Below are 21,519 nucleotides of genomic sequence, written 5' to 3' on the forward strand. Positions count from 1 at the left end.
CCGCACACACTTTGTTTCTAAATTAAAAAAAAAAACAATTTAGATCTTTTCCAACCTCACACACAATTGTATGGTGATGACAAGAACCAACCCAAAACGAAACAAAACAAACACCCTCTATGTCTATCAAATCAACAGCAAAACTGGGCCCCAGTAAACAAATAAATTATCATTGTCACTGACCAAGTTATACACAATTACCATGAGCCCTGGCATGCAAGAAAAGAGGTAGAGGGATTTTAAAATATATTTTACTGGGATTTCTCTTTTGTTTTACTGCACCTATGCCACGACATGGTTTTAAGAAGCCTGCCCTTCCATCTTTACATGGGATCTGCACATCAAACCCAGGGTAGATAAGGCAGACTTTCAAAGAGAAACCCTGGCTGTGAAAAGACAGAACTGAAAAAAAAAAAGGAAAGAAAGAAAATCCCATGTTAAATCCTAAGACATTTTCAGAGGCAGCCTGGCTCAGGTCATTATGAAAAATACTCTAAGGGTCACGCTGGTGATGGAAACAAACAAAGGAGATCCATGCTTGAAAATGCTTCCCCTTTGCTATACTGGGCATGCAATCCTGGACATTACAAATCTAAGCCCCTTTGCTCTAATGAGAGAGATTTTAGTGCTGGCCTCTGCAAAATCATTCCCCTGTCCTCCCCCACTTTGCTAAGGTGACTGTCCCCTATGAACAGGTCAGGCCTTCCTCAGGGGCCTGGCACAGCCAGAAAAACCACTCGCCACCACCAAGAACAGCACAACCCTATCCAGTCTAAGGGCTCCTTTCATTGCAGAGACTGAGAGTTATTGGCATTGTGCATGTGCAGGAAAGTTTAAGGGGAAATGCTGAAAAATGGTTCATAGCTGAAATGCATTGGAATGCACCAAAGGGCCTTTTGTAATTTAAACCATTCTTAACTGAAAATATTTGGGATCCATGTAAATGGGGGATACAGACCTACGTATGCAATTTACAAGTCTCCTGCCTGCAACGATTTCTGTGCCTTTTTGGCATCCTGCATGTGCAGCATAACATAGGAGTAGAGACCCAGGCAATTTAACCTCATCTGAACTACAAAGACTGAGGGTGCATGAACCTATTGTGTGTGGGGGGGGGATCTAGCTCTCCTTAACCGCAAACAGAGGGTGCATGGAAGTACCACAAGTACTCCTGTTCTTTTAGAGGGTGCATGGAAAAACAGGGGTGCAGGCCTATGCAAAGCAAACTCTCCTTAACGGTGAAGACTTAGAAATGATGCATGAAATCCGGAGCGCTCCAGCCCCCTTTCATTGCAAAGCGTGGGGGGAAGAGGGGGGGTGTCGGGGAACACAAGCCTGTGCAGCGCCTGGACTCACCTAATGGCAAAGCTTTTTCTGCCTGCAAGCGACTGTGTCCATGAAAGGCACAAACCAGGGCGGGGGGTGCGTCTGCCCTCTCCTAGCCCCGGAGTGACCCCCCCGCCCTTCTGCCCGATTCCCCACGCGGCTCTGATTGATGCCCCGGCCAGGCTCCGAGACGCGCCCGGGGAGGGGGAGCCGCTGCCGCTGCCCGAGGGAGGAGGCGCCGAGGCAGCAGGCGAGACGCGGCTGCTCCTCCTCCGCCTCGCAGGAAACCAGCGGTCGGTCACAGAACTAGCCGAGGCGCCGGCCGCCGTCTGCAGCTGCAGCAAACGAGCTGCGACGGGGAGGGGGGGAAGCGGGAGCGATCCGGGCTCTGCTGTGGGGGGAGGGAAGGGAGCCGAGTCGCGTTCCCTGCTGCTTTGTGTGTGTGTGTGACCTGCCCCTTGCTAATGCAGGGGTGCGGCGGCACCCCCCATTCCAACCTCACCGCAGGGGGGAACTACATCAGCCGTCCCAGCCCCGTAGCTGCCTGGGGGCAGCCAAGCTGGGCAGGCACCAAACAAGTCTGCTAGGTCTGGCATTGCTACACACACACTCGCTCTCTCCCTTGCAGACCCATGCACTGAGGAGGGCTGTGCAGATCCTCTGTGGGAGGCCAGGGCACATTCCAGGCCCGGAGATGCCCTGAGAAAAATGACCCCTCCTGACCCCTTGGCAGACAGGAGCTCATGTGCACGGGGCTGGCCACCTTCCCCTCTGTCAACTCCGCCCAAGAAGGTGTGGGGGGAAAGGAGTCTTTATTTCCTTTTGCTGGGTTGATTTTGCTTCTGACAGTTTTACAGCAGCTGGTAAAAGGTTCAGGCCCAAGGTAAAAGTCTCCAGCTCCTTAGAGCTGCTTTCCCAAACTGGTTCCACGGCGATATGTAATTTGCTTTCCAAATCAATCCTCCCTTATCAGACCCCAAAAAGGACCCAGACAGGGCCTGAGAACAAGCACTAATTTTGATTAAAACTCTTGATGTTACAAATTCCATTTGACAGGGTAGAAGAGTTGGATCAATTAAATGTAACCTTTGCAGAAGGGAGGGCCAGGCCAGGTGTTTGGGCCATTCTGCTCTCAGCTTGCAGCACCAGCAAGAGTAACTCACCCATAAGCAGCTAGCTCTGCCCCATTTCAAAAATAATTCATGAGCTTGGCTGGCCTGTTCCTGTTGACAGTAGGCCATCTCATGTACACCAGGTTCCCAGCAGTGCAAACTTCCCTGGATAGTATCAGGCCCACAGTTCCATAGCATGCTCTTGATACAACCATAGCAGAGGGACCCAGATCTCACGGGTGTAATTCACACTTTCCTGCTGTATCTACAATATAAAATACAGTAAGTTCTGTGCAGGATGGCTAAGAGCCCCCTGCTCTCATTGATTCTCAAACCACAGTCATCAGACAGGGAAAGATAAATTGTCCCCATTTCTTAACTGTTTCCTAGTATAATTGCTTTGAATATATAGTGCATGCAAATACTACAGCGCACTGTCAGGGGATTCCAGATTTAATGTGAAACTGTCAGTACACACTGGAGAGAGAACCAGCTAAATCATGCTTGCCTGACAAGGGAGAGTAAAGGGCCAGTGGAACCTCTCATGTGAGTAAGGCAAGTGGGATTTGGTCCATGGATAGTAACTCACTTTTTTGTTCATGGGTTGTAGAAAGAAGAGAAAAGTTAGCATCAATAAGGTTCCCCTTCAACGGAGGAAGGATGGTCTTGTGGTTAAAGCAGAGGCCTGGGAGTTAAGAGACCTAGGTTCCGTTCTTCGTTCTGATGCAGTTTTCCTACATGGGATCTCAGGTAACCACTTAAGCTCCAGTCCTACAGTGAGTTCTACCAAGTACAGCCCTGTGTTTGTGCAGAATCCCCCTTGAGTCTGTGGGGTTCCATGAGAATGCAGGAGGCCACTTGTATGGATCTTGTTGCAGGATCGGGGCCTGATTTTCCAAGGTGTTGAGCATCCAGAAATCCAGATTAAGTCATTGGGAGCTGCAGGTGAAAGTCAGACCCTCAGACCCAGAGCTGGTTCTAAGGGCAGGCAAACATGGTGATCGACCTAGACTCCAACTTTCAGGGGGTGCTGCACCACTCAGACCTTTTTAGGGGAAGGGGGACAAAAATGTTTTCTGCCCTGGCTGGTAAAACAGCTCAAACATCTTAGTACTTCAGCTACCCCATCTTTAAAATGAGGATAATGACACTTTCCTACTACACAGAGGTGTGGTGAGGCTAAAGTACTTAGAGTTTGCCAGATGCTTTGAAACACTATTATGCAAGATGCTATATAAGTGCATTGTTTTTACATTTTAATTTTTAAAAAGGAAAAGAACATTTTATTTTAAAAGGACTTGTATTAAGACACATTTATCAAATATCGTTATCTCCATCTTTCACTTCAGTCATTTCTTAATAACTTTAGGTTGTCTCTCTGGAACACTACAACATACTCCGTGGTTTTAACAAGCTTATGACAATAATGGTTAGCTTTCTCATAGCATGATCTACACTCAAAGTAAGGAAAATTATGCCAAGAGCACGCTGATTGCTACACAAAAATGAACAAAATAAAAGCCAGTTGCTGTGCTAAAATAATCCAGAATAAAGGTTATTCCGCTGTCAAAACCTTTCCTACTTCATCTCACTGGGAGAAAGGAGCTGGGAGACATGTCAAGACAGATTTTCTTTTCCTTTCCTAATACTAAATGAGCTTCTATTTCCATTGATATCAGGAGTTTCTGAACTTTTTCAGTTTAGACCACATTTTAACATGGAGATCGTCTCCAAGACAACTCCCCTCCCACCTGCAATCAGGTAGCATCCCTGAGGCAACAACAGCAATTGCTTATGTAGAAAAACAACAAAGAGTCTGGTGGCACCTTAAAGACTAACAGATTTATTTGGGCATAAGCTTTCGTGAGTAAAAACCTCACTTCTTCGGATAGAAAAGTAACCTTAGGAAAGTATTTAGTATCCTTTTAGCTGTCTTTTAATGCAATTTAGCAGTTGGAAATGAGGAGCAGCCATCATCATGTGATCAGCCAGTTCTCAACAGACCACCAGCAAGTGCTCTGCAGACACCGTGGTCCATGGACCAAAGTAAAGGAACCTCTCTGATCTGTAGGGTCAATAATAAAAAATAAAGTGCACAAAGGGCCCAAACCTGTAAACACTAATTACCCAGCATAGTGCTTACTACTGTGAGTTGTGTCGCTGAAGTCAATGAGACTACTCATGGTAGTAAACATTATGGATGAAATTAGGGCAACCAAATAGCAAGTGTGAAAAATCGGGACAAGGGTGGGAGGTAATAGACGCCTATATAAGTCAGAGCTCCAAATATTGGGAATGTCCCTATAAAATTGGGACATCTGGTCACTCTAGGTGAGATGCTGGCCCCATTAAAGTACTGTACATGGCAAAACTCCCATTGACTTCACTGAGGCCAGGGTTTCAACCTATGTGACTTACTAATTGTGAGATAGTATCAGAGGGGTAGCCGTGTTAGTCTGAATCTGCAAAAAGCAACAGAGGGTCCTGTGGCACCTTTAAGACTAACAGAAGTATTGGGAGCATAAGCTTTCGTGGGTAAGAACCTCACTTCTTCAGATGCAAAACCAGGCATAAACCTCCTCTTACACAAAGGAAAACACAAGCCAAAATAAAAGTAAACTAACACATTTCCTTGCTAAATACTTACTAACTCTATAGGAGTTGGATTGCTTGCTTCCTTGATCTGACTCCAGCAAGCACACAGAACAGACAGACAAAGCCTTCCCCCCCACCCAGATTTGAAAGTATCTTGTCCCTTTATTGATCCTTTTGGTCAGGTGCCAGCTTGAGCTTCTTAACCCTTTACAGGTAAGAGGATTTTGTGCCTCTGGCCAGGAGGGACCCCATAGCACTGTATACAGAAAGGTGGTCACCCTTCCCTTTATATTCATGACACCATCCTTTTAAGGCCCAGCTTGACAAAGCCTTGGCTGGGATGATTTATTTGGTGTTGGTCCTATTTTGAGCAGGGGGTNAGATGCAAAACCCACGAAAGCTTATGCTCCCAATACTTCTGTTAGTCTTAAAGGTGCCACAGGACCCTCTGTTGCTAATTGTGAGATAGTAATTGAAAAATTATATAATGAGATAAATAGTATCTTTAGCTTTTGTTCTGCCATGACTTTTTCAGTGTAACAGCTACAGCACAATATGCTCTCAAGAGTTAAGTTACAAATATAGATTATATATTTGCTTTGACTTCTGCAGGCCACTTACTGAACATTTTTCTAAGCAACTTTTCATTTAAACATGCATATATATATATATATGAATATACACAGAGGAATCATTTAAATTCTGGGATTCTAAATAAACATACTTTACTTTCTCAGAGATTTACCATGTATGACCTCATAAAGACAACAGAAGAAAAAAATATCCTGGATAAAAAAATATATAGAATAGCATTTGTTTCCACAGTTCTCGTTATAAAAATGCATTCAGTCACAATGATTCTTCCGACTCCAGGATTTAGTTTAGTTGTGTGAACCAAATAGGATTTTAACTGATAAAAATAATTGTAACTGTATCTTTATAGTGTACACACATATCCCAGCTACACATATTTGTAATGTCTTAGTTCTATGCAAGACACACTTCTGATTCCGCAACACGCTGTATTTATGACATCACCATCTTCTCCATGGAAATCCTGATGTCGCACATAATGAGATTTTAAGAGTCCCCAAGAAATACTCAGATGGGGGATGGAAAGCACTGTGAACTCAATGTTTAAGGTGAAGCAAAATAGAGCTATAAAAACAATGATCACTGTCAAGGATGAGAATGTTATCAACGTTTTTTTTCTGAGGGGAGGAGGTGGTAGCTCCAAGATATGTTTGTTAATCCTTCTCAAGTTTATCTAAACCTTTTGCAAAACATGAGTGCTCTGATCCTAACATGCGGGTACTTTTAATTTCCTTTGTTTCAGTTGCTTTACCCTTCCGCAAAACACAAACACACACACACAAAAGGGGGGGTGAGGCTGGAGCTGGTGAATTATTTGCACTTTGCATAGCTGTGATATTTCCCCCCCGTCAATCATACATGCACACTCTGCATTACATCCTTTGGGTTAAGCACTGCTTTGCCCAGCTGCTGGGTTTGCAACCTCCCCTTCCTCTGACATTTAACAAGACTGCAGCTATGCTCACAGTGCAAAACAGCACTTTGGAGAAGGCTCAGCGACTGACATCCCTAGCCCTTTAAGATCACAATTCCGTGATTACAGAAGGAAAAGAAAAAAATTAGGGGAAAAAAAAAGAGTGGGGAGGAGATTTGACTAAAACACATATTTTAGCAATAATCTTACCACTGGAGACGAAATTCGACACCCAGGGCAATCACAGATTGGAGGATGTACCTGTAAGATTCCTTTGGACATAAGAGTCTTCAAACTTTTCCCTGGATGCAGAGGAGGAGAAGAAAAAGAAACAGCACTGGTTTAAAACAAAAAAATAAATGGCTTTGCAGAAAAAGCAACTCGGATCTTTCCATGCAAACTCACAGAGCCCTTCTCTTCCCGCTCCCACCCGATATGGCTCATGCTTGTACCTTAATTGAACTTTCTACCCTGTAGAAATCGGGAAGAGAACCACCAGCGCAGCCCTCATTAGCTTCCCTCTAACCTTGTTAAAAATGTTCTCGCCGTCTGGAGAGATGACTAATGAACATAACAACCAAGCGCTCCAGCCCTGCATGTCCACCCCCTTCCCCCACCTCGCACACATCACCCCGGTGCCGTTCTGGGCACGGGTAAGGGATGCATTTGCAATTAAAAGCAACGGAGGAGATATTGAATGCAAACCACAAGGCAGCCCGAGACAGCTTCTCCCCCGCCCTCCCCCTTTCCTCCTCCATCCATTTAACCTCAGTCCTCCTGACTCACCCCAGAGGGACTGAGATTTCCTGAAGACAGCCAGGAGCCCAGTGATAAAAAATGAGGAGAATAATAATAATTAGAGCGGCCCCTGGAGTTATTCCCCTCTTCTCTAGCGATCAATAAACAAGGCGAGGTGTCAGTCACCTCCTAATGGCTCTTCAGACCCCTGGGCTGACACCTCCAGCTCTCAGCTAATTACATGTCACACTGACTCTGTCTTTCCGCCTCTCCCCCCCGCCGCCTCCCTATGCAGCGCGTCCAGGGAGAGCCAAGTCCTTAGCTCTCCACCTGCGGAGACACCAGCCGCTCCTCTCCGCCGTCCCCGGGTTCTGGACCTGCCCAGCTCGAGTCCAGCTGCGCCGGGGGAGGTGGGCAGCTGTCAGCAGAAGGCAGACCCGTTGGGGTCCCGCACCACCCAGCTGCTGGGCCGGAGGAACCCCCCGCCCCCTCCTCCCCTGAGGCGCCTTTCCTCATTTACAGAGTGACAAGCCAGCACATTTCTGCTTCAAGCCCTCACAACTTCCAAACTCACTCCCCCCCCCTCCAAACAGACACACACACACATGCAGCCAGGTACACAAACACAGAGACAACTACACACAGACAGCCACTACTATGCACACAGAGATAACAAGAATACACACACACAGTCACAGTTATATACACAGATACCACCCCCCACACAAACGATAAAGACAGCCACAAATATACATACACAGATAACAACGACCCACACACACTGCCACAACTATACACACACACGGATAACAACAATACATAGACACAGAAGATCACAATTATACACACAGATAACGATAAACACAGAGACAACTACACTCTTACACACACACAACTGTACACAGAGAGAGACAGCTACACACATAGGACAACTAGAGACATAGTTGCGCGCGCGCGCACACACACACGCACACAAACCACAACTATACACACACTGCTCACACAGCTCTAAACAGAGACAACAACCACAACTACACAGAGAGAGAACCACAACTATACACTCACACACACATAGCCAGCCATAACCGCATACACAGAGACAACCACAACTATACACGGAAGCAGAAAACCACAACTACACACACACAGGCACCCCCGAAAAAAATTATACCCCCCCAACAGGAAAAATCTGCCCCCCTCCCCGGCGAGCACTTACTTCACCCGAGCGCCGCCCGCTCCGGCCTGCACCCCAGCAACAACCGCCCCATCTTGCTAAAGCCATGCCGGCTACTGGGCTGTTTCCGTTTGTCAATTGCAGCCTTTTGTCATTTTCGAAGCGCCGCGCACCCGGCAGCCTCCCGCGTTCCCCTCGCTCTGTGTGGCTGTGTCAGGTGCGGAGAAAAGTGCCCAAACCCCACCAAGTATAACTCCCCCCCCTTTTAATCCACAGTCAGTTGTACGCGCTGGCACAAGACCCAGCTCCCCTCACACGTCTCCCCCCAACCTTCCTTGGTTCAGCCTCTGCCCACATTGAATGAAACTTCTTCAGCAGGATGAACTCCCCTCCCCTCCCTCTGCGCGATCCCCAAGCTCCCGTCCCCCGCAGGAGAGCCCGGGATCGGGGGGATCTGATAGTTGGAGGGGGTGTCACTAAAAAGACGGGGGCAGGGATCCCAGAGGGATCCCCCCCTGACAATGCTCACATGCCATCAGACTCCCTCCCGCTTTCACAACGCCTGGCTCTTTGGGGAGAGGGGCGTGCGCGGCAGACAGCCGTGCCAAGGGGCACCCCTACCCGAGGGGCAATGTTAGCCATGCCCTTACCTTTGTGCCGGATGCTCCGTTTCCAGTCCTTGGCGGTCTCCCTGCCGCTGACAAACTGGAACTCGTTAGGGGTGAGCCACTCTCCCCGGTACCGGATGGAGGGTCCTTTGCTGCCCTGGCATAACTTACTGATGTAGAGCAGCGCCTTGTTCTCGCCGCACTCCACCTCGATGCACGGCTCCCCGTTGTCAAAGAAGGGCTGGAAATCCGGGATGGAGGAAAAGCGCTCCAGCATCAGGTCCTCGGGGAGGTGGTGATGGGGGTGGTGCGGGTGGTGGGTCTCGGGGAAGCCCAGGTAGGCACGGTGGTGGTGGGCAAAGATCTGGTCGTAAGCCGGAGGGTGGGGGGTCACCACCGGGATGGCAGCGGCCGCTAAAGGGGCCAGATAGTCAGGTAAGGTCTCCATGGGCTGGTTAAAAGCAGCCAGGGCCATCTCCTCCCTGTCAAGTCGCTCCTTCTTGATAGCAGGCATGGTGCCGCTGCGCTCCCAGTGCGCCCTCGCCTCTCCAAAGCACAGTGGCTCTGATGTCTCCGGTGCAACTTGCCCCCGCTCTGGCTGGAGTTTGGATGAAATGCGCCAGCAGTAGCAGCAGCAGCAACAGCACCTTTTGCGCTCGGGTGCAGGAGGTGGCGGGTAGTATCCCCCGGAGGAGCCCGCTAGCAAATCTCCTCCGCCGGCTCCCCACCACAGCTGTCTGGGATCCCTCTCCCACCGAGCGGCTAATGCACCGTAGACCCGGGAGCCGCTGTGCTGCTCACAGATCTGCCCCTCCGGACTAACACCTGACATCTTGGAGAGGTCTCTGCTGCCGTAGACATTATTTTGGTTTCAAACGCTTATTGATCCCCCCCCACACCGCCCCGATCGGCCCACCTTCCTCCCACGCGGGAGGATTCCCCGCCACACGGCCCCTCGCCAAAGGAGACCCGGCTCCTTGCTTCCCTTTATTGAATAATGACAATTAAACCCCGCGCCCCCTGCCCTCTCCTGCGCTCCCTCTTCCCTCCCCTCGCTTGCACAAACTGGACAGCGCTGTGGGTCCCAGCGCGCCCCCCTCCCCCGCTCCCCACTAGTTTGACCAGGCAAGAGAAGAAGTTTTTCGGGGCTGCTCCGCTTTCCCCTGCCAGCTGCAGAGCCGCTGCCTCTGCTGATGGCTTTATTAATGACCGGTCCTTACTGGGACTAGAGTCCATTTCCCCTCCCGGCTAGAATCATCATCAGAAAAGCCCAACTGTGCCACCACCCTCCCAATGAGCTGCTGCCACTACATGGCGTATCCCCCCCCCAGCCCCAGCGCACTGCCCCGTCCCGCAGGTCCCTGCATGTGGCGGGCTGGGGGCGCGGGGCTCCCCCTCCACCCCGGGACAGACAGACAGACAGAGGGAGAGGTTCTCAGAAGTCACACAATGCAGTTCGGAGACTCTGACCCAACAAGATTTCCCTTCGCCGCCGCTTCTCTAACTTGGCCCATTTAAACAGCACAGGCGCTTGCACACACACACACACACACACACACACACACACACACACACACCACACAAAAAAAAGAGGAAAAAAAAAAGGCAGCAAGCGCTCACTCCTGGAGAGGGGGGTTAGCGACGGACGACAGGCTGGCTCCATCGCCCCAAACGGAGCGTTTCTCAGCCACAAGGTGTGGGGCTGGTTGCAAATGCCTGGTGCCACTTTGGAAAGTCAATATGCAGCCGTATGAATGAATAGGGGGGGAAGAGGAAATCCTCTGGGCATTTACTATGTTAAAGGCGTGAAGACAAGGGGGAAAGGCACACACTACAACCTATATTCATTTTTCTCTAGCTCTCTCTCTCTTGATACACACTGTACAGTTTTACACTAGTTTAGAGACTTTCTTGCAAAAATCCATATCCTGTAAAGGGAGGTTAGATCTTTCCTTCCCCATGAGGCAAGGGGCAAGAGACTTAATATAAATTAACCTTAATATAAATTAACTATGAGTCATGCTAGTCATGCCATGAGTTCTTTCCCAGCTGTACAGTTCTTTCCTGGGAAATAGCCACAGGAGATTATGATTGAGGACTAAGAAACTTGTTCGTTATGGTAAATGTCTTGTATAGGATGGAGCAGGTTCCCTATACTGGGGTGCAAAGGGGCAGTGGGGTGCACTATAACAGGAAGACTGATGAGGACCGATGTGCTATGATGGAATAAGCGATCAAGAAGAGAAAACAATCAGAAATGATCAATTTCCAGCATTTTACATTAAATATGCCCAACAAGTCTTGCAAGGTAAGTGACAGAAGGGGACAGCTCCCTGACCCTTAACCCCGCCTCAGTAACAAACACTCTAAGCTTTCTATCTACATATATCCTTTTATTTGGGGAGAAGGGGGGGCTGAGGGATAACCCCAGACTAAACGTACTCTGCTGCCAACAAGATGTGTGTTCATTGTTAGGACAATCAACCATCAGCAGAGTTAAGGGGGCTAAATGTAGCAGTTCCTAAATAATAATAATCCTTTGTACTTGTAGAATGTTCTTTAATTGAAGGATCTCAAAGCACTTCACAGACTTGGGTGAATTAAGCCTCACAGCACACCCGTGAGGGAGGTGCCATTATGTCCATTTAACAGATGGAGAAACTGAAGCCCAAAGAGGTCAAGACTCAGACCGTGAACCCCTTACTGGCATGAGGGAGCAATCTACCCACACAAGTAATCCGTCCCACTGTAACTGCTCACCAGTGCAGGTAAAGGGTACATATTCTGGCTCTAAGTGATTAGCCCAAGATCTCATGGGGTTGTTTCTGCCCCCTTGCTCACAGCTAATAGTACCATGCTCTGTGGGTAATGCCCTATAATCAATGGACTACTTGTGTAGAAAGAACCACTCCACCTAATTAAGGGTAGCAGAATCTGTCTTATGGTGTCTCAGTGGTAGAACTGGGGAGGGAACCTGGAAATGCTAGGTCTCAGTCTCCTCTTGGAGCTACTTGACCACAAACCTTGTTCATAGGATCGTGCTACAGTTTGTTCCCCAAAGATGCAAACTCTGGAACAATTTTCACCTACAACATCTTCATGCCACGTAGGCTTGGCTTATCTGGGATCGAAATTAGCACACCGCAATGCACTGAAACCACGTCTCCATGATTCCTCCAGGAGGGCGCACAGGACTTCCCCCCTCTTTACAGCTCCCAGACCCTGCTGACCCAACTGCCCTGAATTCAGACTTGAATACCCTGCCCAACAGCACGCTTGTGTTGCCATCCATCCAGACAGCCCTTAGCAAACAGCTGTGATGAAACCCTCCTTAACTGAGACCTTTTATTTACCTTCAAAAAAAAAGTTGGCTTGCCAAGGGGGTTTTCCCAGTACTTATTAACACCCCCACTTTTCATCTCTGGAGAACTTAATTCAAATCTGGGGTTAGTCATAAATGAAATGAATGTGGCAATCTCAATTCTAGCCCCTATATGGAAAGACATCTATAGGCAGATGTCTATCTGCTCATGGGTGTTTCATTCCTGGAAGAGCAGACATTGTTGCAGGCCACAACTGAAGTACTTTGGTTGTGTTGTGCAGCGGCTCAGCAGGGCTTTGAGCTCCCACACAGACCTGAGGTGTGCTGGCAGAACTGGGGGAAATATGCTGTCTGCCTGCCCACACTATACTTTAGCCTGTCCTATCAATCTCTCACTCACAAGCACCATCATTTACTACTGAATGAATCCTTCTGACCTCCTCCCCAGCTCAACTAAAGCACAAGAACACCTGCTGGAGTCCAACCACCTGGATGGCTGAGTTCAACAGTGGGAAGCCTGATGCTGCTCAGCTCTGGCCTCCGCAGAAGAATTCTCAGGGATTAATGTAAAGAGATTCACCAGATCAGAAAGATATTGACAAATTCAGCCATACCAGAACAATACAGAGAACCACATACAAAGAAGGCGCAACTTGCAAATGCTAAAACTAAAGAGCTGGAAAATATTTGGAAGTCGGGGGGCAAGATTCATCCTGTAAACCCCATGTATCAGTGCGGGGTGCAGTGTGCAGGAGGGATTCGTTCTTGGAGGAGGGCAGGTAGGGTTTACACTGTTGGCATCTTCCCAGGTTTCACCAAGTGAAGTCAGCTTTAAAAGGATGGTCAGAGCTCCATAGGGATCCCGCTGGCAGAGGCTGCCTGAGGCTATGCTGAATCAGGGAATCCTCCAGGTGCACCTTCCTCGGCAGGTACAGCCCACTTTTGGGGCTGCACTAACCAGCTCTGGTCTTGCAGTGGAGTAGAGGTTGTGGGTGCCTTGCCCTCCTGCAGTCCCCACTCAGGAGGCTCTTTGGAGCAGGGACTGTCTTTTTGTTCTGTGTTTGTACAGCACCTCGCACTGCAGGGTCACGGTCTATGACTGGGGCTCCGGGGTGCTATTGCAATACAAATATTATTACATTTTCCATTGCCAGGATCCCTGCATCCTGGAATGTATCACTTAGGGCTGAATCAAGCTCAGGGTCTTTTATTTCTCTCTCAGCTCAAATGTGCCAGACAAGTGCAATGTATTAGCTATATTGTAGACCAAGTTATGAGAAGAGATGGTCTTGTGCTTAAAGCACAGAACTGGAAGCAAAGAGACCACTAACTGTCACTGACTTCCTGCGTGACTTTGGATTTACATGCATAGGGCCTCAGTTTTCCCATCTGTAAAACGGGGATAATACTTTCCTTAGTTTAACTGGTTGTTATTATTTCTTTGTATTACAATAGTACGTAAGAGTCTCCAGCTGAGATCAGAGATCTATTGTGCTAAACCCTGTACACACACCTAGTGAGAGACAGTCCCTGCCATTAAATAGACGAGACTGACAATAGGGCATGAGGCGAAACAAAGGCACAGAGGGGTCAGTGACGTGTGTGAGTTTACAGATTAGATTAGTGGGACAGCTGGGAGTAGAACCCAAGTCTCCCAACTCTAATAATTCCTATATTTCCTATATAGCACTTGTCATCAATAGACCTCAAAGTGCCTCCCAATCTGTAAAATATTTATCCTCACAACACCCCTGTGAGGTCTGGCAGTGCTATTACCCCACTACATAAATGGGGAACCGAGGCACAGAGAGGCGACTTGCCCAGGATCACAGATGATGGCTACAGCAGAGCAGGGAACTGAACCTGAGTCCTAGGACAGTGCCTTAACTACAGGGAGTTGTGATGCTTACATCATTAATGACAGTGAAGTGCTCTGAAACCTGTGGATGGGAAGTGCTGGAGAAAGGCAGAGTATTCGAACCATTCCCATATTTATCCCTGGAGTTGTGACCCAAAGAGATATCAACACCTTCTCTCCTTCATTCCTCTCCCCAGGTCGCCTCCATAAAATTACCTTGACAGTATCACACCAGCTACGGGAAGCAGATGTTTGTCCCCGAAACATGCTATTGAATTGCCCTGAGTTTACTGAAAGACAGGAGCAAGACCAGTCCAATAACCATGACACCGCTTCCCGAGCCAATCAAGCTTCTGCCTGCCCCAGAGGACATCAGGCTGTCTAACAGCCAAGACTCTGGGCTTTTTATCTTTTGTTGCATGCCAGGTGTAGCCCTGCCATGTGATGCTCTGTGTTCACTGCAGCATGCGAGCAGCCCAGCAGTGCTGCCGGAGTCACGCTCAGTGGGATCGGTACTGGAGGTAATGCTAGCCTCAGGCCAGACTGCTTCATTATGGGAGATATTTTGACAGCCGGGCAGTAAGAGCAACAGCAGGCAGGGCACAAGTGGGACTTCTGGGGAAGGGGTGTGGAGACATGGAGAAGGGTTCTGCTGTTCAACCTCACACACACACGGGAATGCTGGGTTTGACCCTTTTCAATCCAATTGAGACAGCGGTAAATCTTTTACACTAATTTATTGGAATGAAAAAGAATCACTGATGGATACAATGAGATTTTTTCCTTTCCTGTTTTCTGAAAGAGGGTCAACGCTGACGTGAGGTTACTGCACCAACCTGAACCTGTACACTGCAAACGCCCCCATCTAACACACGTCACTCTGATTGTGCATTTCGCGTGCTTTCCCAAGAACAGCCTGGTACAACATGTGTGGCATAAGGAGATCTCGCCTCATCAAGCTCTCTTCACACAACACCTCCTCCAAATTCGCCTTCCCTAGAAAAGTCATCTGTAAGCCAGGAGACTTAACCCAAAGACTTAGGCACTCCCAGCTCTGAGAGAATAAAGTGGAGGAGGGAGGGCAGTGATTTATGTGAAAGCCACAGATATTATCTCTAAACTATCTGCTCCCTCCCTCTAAATATCCAATAACTCCCCAGGCAGGGCATGCATTTCCCCCCTCCCACTCCCGGATAGTTTGCATTATCATTTACTAGGTATACTGACCTATGTCGGTAGCTTTGAGAGCCTTGCATGCCATTAGACAATGCCACACTAAGAATTCCACAGTTACAGCACCAGAAAGTTGGGAAGTATTGACAGCATAGGCACGACTGCATGGGTGCTCTGGGGCTGGAGCACCCAGGGGGAAAAAGTGGTGGGTGCTGAGGGTGCCCACTGGCTACCCTCCTATCAGCTCCCCTCTTTCCCCCCAGTGCCTCCCGCCTGCCCAGAGTAGGGTGACCAGATGTCCCGATTTTATAGGGACAGTCCCGATTTTTGGGTCTTTTTCTTATATAGGATCCTATTACCCCCCACCCCCGTCCCGATTTTTCACACTTGCTGTCTGGTCACCCTAGCCCAGAGGCCCCACTGATCAGCGCTTCCCCCTTTCTTCCTGCGCCTCCCATCCGCTGTGATCTGCTGTTTCGTGGGGTGCAGGAGGCTCGGAGGGGAAGGGGGAAGAGTGAGGGTGTGGTGCGCTCGGGGGAGAGGGTGGAACAGGGAGAGAAGAGGTGGAGTAGGGGCAGGACCTTGGGGGAAGGGGTGCGGTGGGGACGGGGCCTGGGGCAGAGCCAAGGGTCAAGCACCCCCCAGCACATTGGAAAGTCTGCACCTGTGATTGACAGAGCGCTATCTTTGAAAAGTGCCACAGGTGGGCATGGTGCAGACATATTAGCAAACAAGAGGTCTGATTCTCCTCTCTTGCATACTGATTTAAATCCACTGAAGTGCAGCTACACTGGGGGAAGTAGGGGTCAGAATCACACCCGAGGTCTCTATCTCAAAGAGGTTAGCATCAAAGGTCATGATCCTGCTTCCATTAAAATCTCCACTGACTTCGACAGAAGCAGGAGCAGGCCCGAGTTTATTGTGAAAGCTACCAAATGACATTTATCAATCAATCAATCAACTCAAGTGCTCCTTCTCAGCCAAGCTCTTTGAGAGCAAGGAACTTGGCCACATTATAAGTTGTCTGTGTGATGTAAAAGACTTTTATAACAGACAGCAGTGGAATAAGGAGCCCCATATTAGGCCAACATTACACTAGTCATTGTCTCTGAACAATCACTCTTGTTGAAAAAGCCTTCTCCTCTACTGCTCCGGCCATGGGCCACAAGCCCTGTACTTCATTCTGCTTCTTCAATCCGCTTCCTCTTCTCAAATCCCATCCTAAAATGCATCTTTTCTCCCTGCCCAGTGGCACTCTTTCGCTGATTAGCTTTGTAACCGTACCGAGAGACCCGGGATATCAAAGCTGTGATACAAAAAACAGAAAAGCCTGCTTTTTTTTTCCTTTTGCTTCAAATGCTCACACTTTGTACCACTCTAATTTGGGCTATTACCGAGGAAAAACACATTTTGTCAAATACCATGGCAGAAATGGTCACAACGTGTGAATCTGAAGCTGGACCCAACACTTATAGCTCACTCACCCCCCTTTCCCTTCGTCCTTTCCTAAAATCACGATAACAACAGGATACATAGGCAGCTGTGTATAGCTGGAAGCTATTGCTGGGTTAGGTCAACCAAAAGTGAGTGAATGTCAGTAAGAAGATAACATTAAACAACCTGTCCAAATTAGTATCCTAAAAGGACTAGTCATGACATCCTCCTTAACTCTCTCTCTCTCTCTCTCTCACACACACACACACCATAAAAGAACAAGTCATGGCATCCTTCTTAACACACACTCACACACACCGACACGTTCAGTGGTCTTGTCCAGACAAGGATAAAAAGTGTGTTGTTGGAACATGTTAGCTAGCACATTGTAACTTTCATGTTGGAAGAGTTGTGTGTAGACATGGTACACTGCTTTTAACATGTGCTAAACTGGTCAAATGAAAGACTGTGGGGAGCATCATTTGACCAGTTTAGCACATGTTAAAGGACACACCGCTTGATCTATAGCAGACTTCCCAAACATGTTAGAGCTAACACGTTCTAGCAACACGCCTTTAAATCCTAGTGCTGGTCTATACTGTTTTTGTACTGCTTATAAGTATGTAAGTTTAGAAACTGATCTTGTTGAAGTGGTACAACCTCTTAGTAGCTATGGGAATAATCTATACTGATAAAAGCATTTTTATACCAATATAACTGCATCCACACTAGCAAGTTGTACCACCCTAACTATATCCATTTCTAAACCAATATGGTTATCGCAGCACAAAAGATGTGTGTGGATTAGACAACCTAGACAAGGCCACAGACACACTCCTAGAAACACACAGATATTCTCCTCTATATAGGTCAGGGGTAGGCAACCTATGGCACGCGTGCCGAAGGCGGCATGCGAGCTGATTTTCAGTGGCACTCACACTGCCCGAGTCCTGGCCACCGGTCCGGGGGGCTCTGCATTTTAATTTTAAATGAAGCTTCTTAAAAATTTAAAAAAACTTATTTACTTTACATACAACAATAGTTTAGTTATATATTATAGACTTATAGAAAGAGACCTTCTAAAAATGTTAAAATGTATTACTGGCACACGAAACCTTAAATTAGAGTGAATAAATGAAGACTCGGCACAGCACTTCTGAAAGGTTGCCAACCGCTGATATAGGTACATGTATACCACATTCAGACATTCACAAGGATACACTTGCAGACACAGTCACACACATGCAGAATCACACACAAATACACGTACATACCCTCATGCAGAAGGCTCTTGCAACAAGAATTAAGGTTCAGAGAGAATGGGGGTATAATGTCCTTAATATGGGACTCTTTATTCCACCAGTGTCTGTTAAAAAATTATTTTATACCACAAAGACAACTCACAATGTGCCCAGATTGCTTGCTCTCAAAACCCAAACTTATACACACACAGAGAACCACACCCACTCACATGCAAACACTCATTCACACCTCCAAGATTTGGCACAGGGGCTGGGCCAAGTCGATGGTGATCATGTTTAGTTATGGTTTGTTTTTCTTTTCTTTTAAATCTTACTTTCCCAAAAGAGAGATTCGTTCAAGTCAACCTGTTGCCATGGCTACGGTGCAATGAAGAGCTTTAATCAAACAAAACTCTGATAAGATGTAAGAAAAGAATAACGCAAACATAACAAAATAAAAGGAATTTCCAAAAATATGTAAACAGGCATTTAAACATTTGAACTTCTGCTCACGATGATCTGAGTTCTGCGTGTGTGTGTGCACGCGTGCGCGTGTGTGTGTGAGAGAGAGAGAGATGTTCAGTAACTAGTTAACATTGACTTCTATTTGTTTCTTGGACTACAAAACTAACTTTTCTGCATTCGATCCTTTTAAATATCAACATTTTTAAGTGTTATCCTTGCTGGATTTTTTCTCCCTGTTGCTTTCTTTATTTTACGGTATGTCTACACTGCAATTTAAGATGTAATTGTAATGCACGTAATCTAGTTTGCATAGGTAACAATACCAGGGAAGATGCAGCAGCATGGGCTAGCAACACAAGTATATATCCAGGCCCCGGGCGGAAGCTAGCCTGTGCTGAAGTCCGGGCCGCTGCATCTGCACTGCTATTGTTATCCATTCTAGCTATATTAAAACTAGCACAGGTATGCCTATCCATACTACAATTACACCTTACACTGCAATGTAGCTGTACCCTTAATCAGCTGCCAGGCTGAGAGGCTACCAGATGTGACATGGTATCAGCGCTTGGCTTTCCTGGGTACAGTACTAGGGCAGACAGGGGTGGAAAGGCAGAAGAAAAAGCACTTCATTTAGTCTTAGCTGATGCTCATCATTGTGTATATGTTGATGTTCGTGAGGATTTGTGTATGTCTGTGCGTATGTACACCCCCCTCATTAGTGTTTGCATATTAATGTGCATGCACCTCATCGGAGAATTTATTAAGAGAAATGTCTAGCAGAGTGAAAGTAGCAATCTCTTTAGCTAGGCTTTTATCCTGTCACCATGGTATCTGAGTGCCTTGGAAGTGGCAGTCAACAATCCAGAGTCCTAATTCCTGACTATTCTGCCTCGTTGTGTGACCACGAGCCAATCACTTAGCTTCCCTGGGCCTCAGCCTCCTCCACCTGTCAAATGGAGATACAATTTCCCTTCCTGTGAGGCACAGTTCATTACATGTTTGCAAAGTGCTTTGAGATCCTTGCATAGAAGGTGCCGGAGTAGGGAAGAGGACAGAGATGGATTCTTCATTCTTAGCATACATGTGCACTGGAGCTGGAGGTAGAATTTCCAGCACAGGTTATTTTTACCCACGCTAGCTCTGATCAAGCTGGCACACCCAAAACAGAAGCGTAGCTGTGGCCAGCACAAGTGGCAGGATCATAGTCGGGCTGGCTAGCCCATACCACCACTGCAGCTACACTTCTATTTTTGGCACATGAGCTTGCTCCGACTTACCCTTAGAGTTAGAAAGGCTTAGAAGTCAAGGGCACATAGCCTGTTTGCACTGGAGCAAACTGTGACTCTCTGTGAGTTTAAAAAGCTGGGATGGGGGTAGATAAAGAGGGGGGGACATAATTTCCTCATTGTACCCCCTGGGATGCTCATTTTCCCAGCAGGAGCCCGAATGTGGAGGAGAGAGGGTCGAATACTCATTGCCATGCCCTGCGAGAGCAATGCGCATCTGAAGGGCGGAATCATGCTGGGGCAGTCCAGAGTGATGCAGTGGATGGGAAGGGATGGCAGGAAGGTGGTGGAGAGGGGTCAGGATGCTGTAAAAGTTCGCCTCATACCATGCCAGGGCTAGGGCATCTGTGGAAGAAAATCACCCATCACATTTCCAGTTCCAGAGATCAATCATCCCTACACATTTAGTGGTTAAAACTGGGAAGAAAACTCTGGGGAAATTCAGCCGCAGTGGTTTGAAAAGCTGTCAGCATCTCTGCTCCGTACCACCCCAGACACACACCCAGACCCAGGGGAAAATAATAAGCCTTCACGTCCCAAGGCTGTAAATCTCTAACATTTTATAGAGGGATTGTACTAGGGGGATACTGCCAAAGAAATGCTTTGTCAGTGCCCTCCCTTGTTAGATGACTACAGTTCAGACATTGTCTGTGTCCACATGGCTCCTCTGTCACAGGCTGTCAAAGCTTCTCTGTGGCTTCTCTCTTTTGACAAGGCCCCCCAAGCAACATCTGGTTCGTTCTTGGCAGAGATGCCATACTTTCAGAAGGCAGTTTTTTCTTTTTCTTTTTTCCTCTTCCCCCCCGTCTTCTCTCCCTCCCTCTCCTCTGCTAGAGGTTACGTACGCCAAGGATCACATTAAAAGCAACATGGCCACTGAACAGTTCTCTTGCAAACCTGTAGAAATGAACTCTGTCACCAAATGCGTCAGGACAACCTGGGATGCCCAACCTGGCTTGAAAGTGACCTCTTACTGGCTGTCCTCTTAACTTCACAGGGTGCATGGGCTGAAGTTTCCTCTTTGCTGTGCACACGTACCACACCAAGCGATGCTGTGTGCATGCACAGTGCAAGCCTGGCACAAACTACACAGGTGCTGCCATCACAAGTCACATATTGGCACCCTGACATGCACTGTGTACTCATATGCAGAGTATTAGAGCTTGGTCAAACACGGCAAAAACTATGCTGATACAGTTCCTAATGGCCCTTCTGTTTGATCATGCTCATGTCTCCCTTTAATGGATGTCTGGGAATGTTTGGAGCATGGTTGTTTTTCACAGGAATACCTGCATTACCCCGAACTAGGGAACTGGTGAGCAAACAAGAATATTTGCTATTCACTGTCTGCGTAGTTCTCTGGTTTTCTCAGGTTCAGTCCTCCAATCAGGGAGCAAAAACAAGTGACTTGTGACCAATCACATATTGCAAATGGCAAATGCTGAATTGTCAGAGGGAGTAACTTTGATGACCAATGCATGAAATCGTTCATCCAAACTATTTAGCAAATGCTCACAAATAACTAATCTATTCACAGCGAGAGAAAAGGGCCTTGTCTGTCACATGACTTATTTACAACCACCAGCTCTACTCTGCACACAGATATCCCACACAAACCATATTCATTCATTGCACAAACATGTGTGCTGCACTCATGGCGCCATGCACAAGCATATACAC

General features: G+C 47.6%; 1 protein-coding gene across 11 annotated transcripts in view; it reads right to left on the minus strand.

Moving 5' to 3' along the window:
• Positions 1 to 21,519, minus strand: part of SAMD11 (sterile alpha motif domain containing 11) — a 245,313-nt gene that overhangs the window by 168,399 nt on the left and 55,395 nt on the right. For 3 of the 11 annotated variants that reach the window (XM_034753608.1, XM_034753603.1, XM_034753607.1), the window contains one exon: positions 6,751 to 6,842. In XM_034753608.1, coding sequence (XP_034609499.1) covers positions 6,751 to 6,822 — 72 coding nt within the window. In that variant the 5' untranslated portion in view covers positions 6,823 to 6,842. Of the gene's footprint in view, positions 1 to 6,750; positions 6,843 to 6,945; positions 6,966 to 7,066; positions 7,086 to 7,326; positions 7,421 to 8,494; positions 8,708 to 9,102; positions 9,947 to 21,519 lie in introns of those variants that run through there. The other 8 variants (XM_034753601.1, XM_034753602.1, XM_034753600.1 and 5 more) reach the window with 8 other exon arrangements.

Source organism: Trachemys scripta, chromosome 19 (genome assembly GCF_013100865.1).
Source record: "Trachemys scripta elegans isolate TJP31775 chromosome 19, CAS_Tse_1.0, whole genome shotgun sequence".
Taxonomy (NCBI): domain Eukaryota; kingdom Metazoa; phylum Chordata; order Testudines; family Emydidae; genus Trachemys; species Trachemys scripta.